At 41.6% G+C, this 8,628-nt stretch overlaps 1 protein-coding gene across 2 annotated transcripts; it reads left to right on the top strand.

Annotated features, from left to right (window-relative positions):
• Window positions 1–55: 55 nt before the first annotated feature.
• LOC103646140 (uncharacterized) lies at window positions 56–2,108 on the top strand. Of its 2 annotated transcripts, none has more exons than XM_020548211.2 (3): window positions 56–332; window positions 549–793; window positions 873–2,108. In XM_020548211.2, exons 2-3 carry the CDS (start codon window positions 552–554, stop codon window positions 1,909–1,911), a joined length of 1,281 nt encoding a protein of 426 aa, XP_020403800.1. In that variant the 5' UTR covers window positions 56–332; window positions 549–551; the 3' UTR covers window positions 1,912–2,108. The 2 variants fall into 2 exon arrangements, with proteins under 2 accessions (XP_020403800.1, XP_020403799.1); XM_020548210.2 differs by having other exon boundaries at window positions 294–446.
• The last annotated feature ends 6,520 nt before the right edge of the window (window positions 2,109–8,628 follow it).

Genomic DNA, 8,628 nt, shown 5'->3' with positions numbered 1-8,628 from the left:
GAGCAACTGCAGTAGTTGCCTAAATTATAGCTCCTTAAATGGATGTTTAGTAAGCTGCTAAATTAGATTTGCATGTAAAACTCACGATGATCTCCAATGGTTCCTGAAATATAGGAAGCTCCAACGGCTTTGAATAATTGGTGGACCATCGGTTGCATGCGCCGCCACTATTTTTAGACGCAAAACACCTGACAGAGTCATGCCGCCACTATTTTTAGACGCAAAACACCTGACAGAGTCATGCCGCCACTATTTTTAGACTCAAAACACCTGACAGAGTCATGCCGACGAACAAGTTCTGAGCGGTGCCGTCGCCTGAATCAATTCATTCGGTATGTCTCCCCGTTCAATACCAATCTACATCTGTACTGTTCATCTGCCAAATCCAAAATTGTAAAAGCTTCGTCGTTCGCAAATTTTGGCTGAAGCACATGTGTCGTTTCATGGTACAATCTCACGTGATGCAAAAACTTGGCGCATATGAGATTATGGAAAGGATTGACATTATGTTCTGTTCAATTTATCTGAAATGTCTATTGCAAATTCAGGTGATGGGTTCAAATAGATTGTTGTCATCACAATTACTTGATGAATCATCATCTGATGACGACGAGGATTTCATACTTTCTGCTGCGCAAATCATTCATACTGTTTCACAAGTTCGTAGAAAGCCAGGAGGCTCTGTTCCAGGTCGTGCATATATTTATCGAGATAGAGAAGCGGGACACGCGAGATTGTACCAAGATTACCTGGCTGACATTCCTACTTATGGCCCAAACTTGTTTCGGCGGAGGTAACAATTTATTTAATTTGTATGGTTAGTTTGTGTGTACTTTGTCTTATAGATGCCTTATTATATTTCATTGCAACAGGTTTAGGATGCATCGATCCCTGTTTATTCGCATAATGAATGCTGTTGAACAACATGATGATTACTTTAAGCAAAAAAGAAACACGGCTCAACAACAAGGTTTAAGTTGTTTGCAGAAGGTTACTGCAGTATTTCGTATGCTAACTTATGGAGTGGCAGCAGATGCTACAGATGAATATGTACGTATTGGAGAAAGTACTGCGCTGGAAAGTCTAAGAAGGTTCGTTAAAGTTGTAATTGACGTTTTTGGTGAGGAGTATTTAAGAGCACCCAATGAAAGCGATATACATCGGTTACTTGCACTTGGCGATGAAAGAGGATTTCCTGGTATGCTGGGTTCACTTGATTGCATGCATTGGAGGTGGAAGAATTGTCCATCATCTTTACAAGGTCAATTTTCGGGCCATCATCACACGCCTACTATAATTTTAGAAGCAGTTGCTTCACAAGATTTATGGATTTGGCATGCTTTTTTTGGATTACCTGGCTCTCTCAATGACATCAATGTTCTTCATCGATCTCCCCTGTTCGCAAAATTATCAAATGGAGAAAGTCCACAAGTGAATTATAGAATAAATAACCATGACTGTTCAATGGGATATTACCTTGCAGATGGCATATACCCTTCTTGGGCAACATTGGTTAAGACCATACCAGAACCACGGGGCAATAAAAGAATCTACTATGCGAAGGCACAAGAAGCGGCACGGAAGGATGTAGAACGAGCCTTTGGGGTCCTTCAATCTCGTTTTGCCATTGTTCGTGGTCCAGCTCGTTTATGGGACGAGGCGACACTAAGCAACATAATGATAGCATGTATAATTATGCACAACATGATTATTGAAGATGAGGAAAGAGTCGATCCGGATGAACGTTTTGAGCACGGAGGAGAAAATGTGGAGCCCTCCCATGAGATGACAACAGATTTTGATGAATTTCTTAAGAATCACAAGAAAATTAGGAACCAAGAAACACATTATCAACTTAGAGAAGATCTAGTTGAGCACTTGTGGCAACACCACCCAGATTTATATCCTTAAGTTCATTTGTTAAAGTTGTTTTTCTATTTCCTGCAAGGTGAACACAATAGATTATGTAAAGGACTAGATAATTTACTGCATCAGCTCTTTCTGTTTGTATCACACACCTGTACTCTTTGGAGCAGATAATCTAGTACAAGGTGAAAACAATGAGTCGATATTGCTACTATGAGCCTTGAAGGGCAAATAGTTCATAACTAGGCTCCATTGAACGAGACAGCACAACCTACATTCATATTCAACTAGACACAATAGATTTCAACCACACAGCACTACCTCCATTGATATGAAAAATGAAATGTCACAAGACACAATCCAGCAATAATAAGAAAAAGAAACTACTGAAGGCACGTGTCCATAAGATAAAATCCTACAAGTATTTTTAAAAGAAAACTGGATAACTATCTAATTCATGCGACGAGTAATAATTTCAGACTGAAGGTTCATGTAATATTGTTGTTGCATCTCATTTAAAGAACTGAGGTCGATATTCATAATTCTCTCTTCTTCAACAATTCTCTTCAAGTAAGTATTGTTGGCTTCATTACTAAGCTTCTCCCTCTCTAGTGCAATTCTCTCTTTGTCAAGCTCAAGCCTTTCTCTGTCAATAGCATATGACTTGGCATACCTTTCCTCTCTTTTTATCTCTTTCTCTTGGTCAGCTTCAACCTTCTTTGCCCAAAGAAGGTCCAATGCTTCTTTGCAGACATCACCTCCAGCACGATGCTTTGCTTCTTTTGCCTTCTTCTTCCCTAATGGTCTCTCTGGTGGTGCTGCTAGCTCTGGAATGCAAATTTCTGCAGGGAGAACAACATTTGTATCCTGAGATGCAGCATCAACATTTGTTGGACTTGATTTTTTTGATGTCTTCTGTTTTTTGTTGTTATTTTTCACTGCTACTAATTGTTGCAGCTTATCATTCCATTTTGGTTGATTTCTCAATAACAGCCAACAATGTCTAAACTGGAAGGACTTGTTCTGGGAATCTTGAGATTTAAAAAGCTTCTCGGCCTGCTCCACCTGAAAGAGAACAATAAACTCAGTCAACAACAATTTTATAATTCACAAATTACATCTACTTTGTATGATGTCGTACCCTATCATGAATTGTCATCCCACTTTGATTTCTAGTTTCAATACTGTTGATACATCCACAAAATTTGCTCACTGCATCTTGGATAGAACTCCAACGATGCAACAGTGATCCCTCACTACGTTCTGCAAAAGTTCCTCTGTTTTCGTCAAAGAATAAGTAGATCCTTCTCCAAAATGTGCCTCTAGTTTGATTTGTCCCTTGAATAGGATCTGTACTAACATTCAACCAAGCTGCAACAAGAAGTCTATCTTCGTCCTCAGTAAAGTTTTTACCCTTTTGCTTCTGGTTTGACTTCGATGACGTTTGGATATCCTTTATTTGGGCAGTTGGCTGCAACTCAACTGGTGTTTCAGATACATCCTCAAAAGTTTCAAAAGCTCCATTGACAAGATTGGTAAAGTAAGAACCATCCCCTTCCATACCTGCAAATATTAAAACATATATAAATGGCTACATCAAACAAATGAGTGTAGAACCAAACTTTCATTACCACCACCTACATGGAGGCACAAATGTGCAATCCAGTGGCAATTGCAACCTCAAAGTCCTCATTACAATCCACTAGTCAGTTGTTTTCTGAAGCTTTGAGCGACAAGCTAAAGAGACAGTCGATGAAACTGAGACAGTGCCATCAAATTCGAGTTTTAACGAGGCAGTTCCCTCCAGGAAATGGTGAAGAAAAACATAAAAGGCTTTCAAGCAGTGCAAACGCAGATGACCCTGAAACATGTACATCAAATAAAGTACCAAACAATAGAGTCCGTACGGTCGTAGCCAAAAGGAAGCTATCTGATGTCCAAAGCCACAAATCTGGTAGTGAGCCTTGCAAGACTGCGAAGGTATTGGTATCTGAAGTTAAAGTTGTGTCACCAGCCAGAGTTGCGCAGAGTTCTAGAAATGCTAACAAGGTAACAGTGGATCAAGACCTGCAGAACACCAATACTGGTAGGACGAACGATACAGTTGGATCATTTTGCAAAGATGTCATGGAAGACTGCTCAAAAGACATGCAGAGCTCTAAAACTAGAAGCAGCAGGAGACAAAAGATTGCAGATCTAGTGGATGGTTCAACGGACCATGACAAAGAGAACATACTAGTCGATAGTAATTTTACTTCCAATACAAAACGTGGAAATAACAGGAACTCCGCACATGTCCAGAAACAAAAGCAACTCAACCTCGTTGACAGGACCCAAGATGATCCGGTTGGCGGGTGGACGAGACGTTAGCGGCGAGCCTGCAGTCCTGCACATGCGAATGGAATGCGGGACCAAGATGTTGGAGGGCCGCGCATATACCTTCTAGGCGGGAACGACGGCCTGGAGGCGGCGGGGACGACGGCCTGGAGGCGGCGGGGACGACGGCCTGGAGGCGGCGGAGACGAGGGCCTAGAGGCGGCGCCGCAGCGGGGACGAGATTGAAATGGCGCGAGTGGGTCGTGGGCGGCTGGCAACGCGCAAAACAAAAAGAAATGGCGCGATTGGGCTTTTCGGGAGTCGGAAAACACTTGCTACATGTAGAGATCAAATTGGCTAGGATAGCAACTTAGTAAATTTACCAAGTTTATTTCAGGAGCCGTTGGAGAGGGGATTTTATGATAATTCTCCAAATTACTTGTTTAGGAAATGTTTTAGGCAACTACTGGAGTTGCTCTTAGAGCAACTCCTCTCTAATAGACTTCCTAAATCAACAATTTAAGTAGCTAACACAAAAACTTATCTCCAACAGTTCTCTAAATAAACTTTCTAAATTTAACAACTTCTCATCTAACATTATTTCCTCTCTACATTTGGCAACCATTTAGCAACTCCCTAAACAAAAATGTTTATTGCATTATGTAGATAACAAAGGTAATTGATGATATTTTTGACTTTATTTTTTTATGTGGATAGATACAAAACAAAACTACAACCTATATTTGGAGAACTATTGGAGAACTTACATTTTTTTTACTCCCAAAGTTATTTAGCAACTTCTTAAATCTGTAATTTAGAGAGCTAAAATTTACATAACTATTGGAGTTGCTCTTAGGGGGTGTTTGGTTTCTAGGGACTAATGTTTAGTCCCTGCATTTTATTCCATTTTAGTTTCAAAATTGCCAAATATAGAAACTAAAACTTTAGTTTAGTTTCTATATTTAGCAATTTATAGACAAAAAAGGAATAAAATAAAGGGACTAAACATTAGTCTCTAGAAACCAAACACCCCTTTAGACTATCTTCAGCGGTCCCCCCTAAATTTCTCCCCCTATATCCCACTCACGTGCCACGTCAGCGTTCTCTCTCCCCCTATATCTCCACGCTCTACAGCGGTTCCCCCTATATCAATCCTCTATACCTCACAACAACAATATTATATACTTTCATCGTCAACTAACTCAACTACCATCCAATATTAATTTTATTTTTATTTCTTATTTGCACAGTCCACGGGCGTAACATGGACCACAATTAATTAACAAACTTCATAATTAGTATTAATACGTTAGTATAAATACGGTCGAATTTTATGTTTTTTTAAAAATAGAAATTCGCATTCTTCTCGTACACGACACGAGTGGCTTCCACCACACGACTGGCTTCTACGGCAAGCCACGACCCTCTGGCTTCCTTCACACATCGAAGCCATCTATAAATAAGGTACCCCTGCGGGCATGCTCCACTCAACTACACACTCGTCTCTGTATCATCCGCCATTCCATCCAAAGTACGTAGTACGTAGTCTTAGTTGAGCTCGTCATGGACTCATTGCGAAGCCTAGTGTTATCTTCGTCATCCGATGATTCGGACGATGAGATCGATAACTTGTTGCTTTGGCAACATGTTGACCACCTTGTACTCGGAGACACGAGCACGCGTCGTAGGCGCTCCTCATTGCCTCGTCGTGTTATCCATAGGGACCACGCTGCTGGAGAAAATCTCATCAAGCACCACTACTTCGGACCTAATCCAGTGTATCCATCCCATGTTTTTCGTCGAAGGTACGTTTCCTAAGTAATGTTTTTACTTTGATTTGGAGCTTCATATTCTTATTTTTTTGCGTTGTTTTCGTTTTTAGGTTTCGGATGCATCGTCCTTTGTTTCTACGTATCCTTCGTGCCGTTCAACGAGAAGACGATTACTTCACAGTAAGATGTGATGCAACTGGTTTAGCAGGGCTTGGTCCATTGCAAAAAGTTTGTGCTGCTTTACGTATCCTTGCGTACGAGTTACCAAGCGATGCGGTCGATGAGTACATACAGATTGGACAGACTACGACTAGGGACTGCCTTATCCGTTTCTGTCGCGCAATCATCTCTTCCTTTAGCGAACGATACCTCTATATCCCAAACCACGACGACATTGCTCGCATACTTAGTGTAAACGCGGACAGGGGGTTTCCGGGTATGCTAGGCTCCATCGACTGTATGCATTGGGAATGGCGCAACTGTCCTACTGCATGGCGCGGACAGTTTTGTGGGCGCAATTCGAGGCCAACAATGATACTAGAGGCAGTCGCTGGGTATGACCTATGGATTTGGCATGCCTTCTTTGGAATGTCTGGTACTAACAATGATCTCAACGTCCTTCATCGATCACCAGTGTTTGATCCGTTACGTAATGGGACGATGCCACCAGTGCACTTCACTATTAATGGTACCACGTACAATTTCGGATACTACTTAGCCGATGGAATATATCCAAATTGGCCTACCTTTGTAAAAGCAATTCATCACGCTTTTGAGGAAAAAAAGGTTCACTTCACAGCCAAGCAGGAGAGTTGTCGAAAGGACATAGAGCGAGCATTTGGAGTTTTGCAGACGAGGTGGGCAGTTCTACGTGGCCCTGCTTATGGTTGGGATCGTAATCACCTCGCAGAGATGATGACTGCTTGTATTATTATGCACAACATGATTGTCGAGGACGAAGGTGATGGTGCAGCAAATGTGGACTTCGTTGGCCCCACTGGTCCCCCTAAAGTTTGTAACAATATTCCTGAGGTCCGCAACGAGTGGCTAAACAATCATATCCGGTCTGAATTACCCAATGATCCCGAGCAGGACATCACATCTCAGACCACATACTTGTCTTTGCAGCACAACCTGATAGAACACCTTTGGGCACGTCGAGGGTCGATGGGTTGAAGGCCTTCATCCATATTATGTGGTTCAACAATGTTGTTATATTTGATTTATGAACTAAGTAAAAGTAGTTCAACCAATGCAAGTCATGTATCTTGGGCGTCAGTGAAGAAGTCATGGTAATTGTCCCGTGTAATGCATCTGCTACAAATAATTTGCATATGTTGCCAAACGTCTAGTCATGTATCACAACAACGTTATTATGAATATCAATATTATTACAATAAACAATGTTCAAAAACCAAGCTCATGTTCTCAAACTAGTAAGGAAATGTTCAGACTACTCGAAATCAACCAAGTGCAAACACACATGACCAGGGTACGCCGATACAAAGGTGAGCAACACCTTATCAAATAAATAAGTACTCTTCAGACAGGATTGTTGATGAAAAACTCGATTAAACCTTTTCTCCTCGCCATGTATACAGCTCTCAACTCTTCTGGTAAAGCATCCATATCCATGGCATAAAGTTTGTTCAGCTCTTCATCCTTTTGCTTCCTGTCTTCCATCATCAATTTTTTTCCTGCACTTCTATTTCCTTGGACTGAACCTCCAACTTCTTGAGTTCAACTTCCTTCATGAACTCAATGTTCTATTGTTTTAGGTCTGATTTTTCTTCACTTTGCTTCAATCTTGCTATTTGAATGTCATGGATTCTTGACAGGTAGTCAGTAGACTGGGATGAACTGGACATTGACTTCTTCCTTGATGCTTTCGTCGAGTCACGTCCTAATGGTCTCTTGCCTTTTGAACCACCTTCATCAGATTGTACTTCATTAACAGAACCTGTAGGTGTTAGACTACGAACAGGCTCGGTCCCCGCATTGCCTCTCCAGGGGCTGCCATGAACCATGGCATCCCATTTGGGTTCGTTTTTCAGGCGCGTCCAGCAGTGCATGAAATGGAATGGCTTTTTCTGTGATGTTGCATACAAAGTTGTTGCTTTCGAAGTCTACACAAGATGTATAACCACTTCTCAGTGCACGAATAACAGTAAGTTCACATAAACCATGACCATACATAAAGTATTAGAAATTAATATAAGTGTACCTTGTCGTTATCTGTGAGGCCACTTTGGTTTTCCCTGAGGACTCTTGCGTAGAATCCGGCAAATTTGCCTGTTTCAGCTCTTATTTTGTCCCACCCGCTGCTGAGAGCCCTATTAAGTCTCAATGGAAACTCACCTCTAAGTTCATTGTACCTTTTCTCTATTCTAGCCCACAAACCCTCCTTCCTCTGCCCTGTGCTAATCACTGGGTCACTACTAATCTCTAACCATGTTTTGCAAAGCAACAGGTCTTCATCAGGTTTGAAGTTCTGTTCCTTCGTCCTCCTAAATGTCCCTGGTGTATCTGACGGCTTGCTAGGGCTGTTAACTTCTTGGACGCTGTGTTCTGCTTCGGATTCAAAAGTTATAGGGTCAGTCTGGTTGGGAACATGGGTGGAAACCGGTGGACATGGAATGGGTGGTACCAATTGCGGTTGACCGAAACATGTTTG

Source organism: Zea mays, chromosome 2 (assembly GCF_902167145.1).
Source record: "Zea mays cultivar B73 chromosome 2, Zm-B73-REFERENCE-NAM-5.0, whole genome shotgun sequence".
Classification (NCBI taxonomy): Eukaryota; Viridiplantae; Streptophyta; class Magnoliopsida; order Poales; family Poaceae; genus Zea; species Zea mays.
This window is presented reverse-complemented; position numbering and strand designations above follow the sequence as displayed.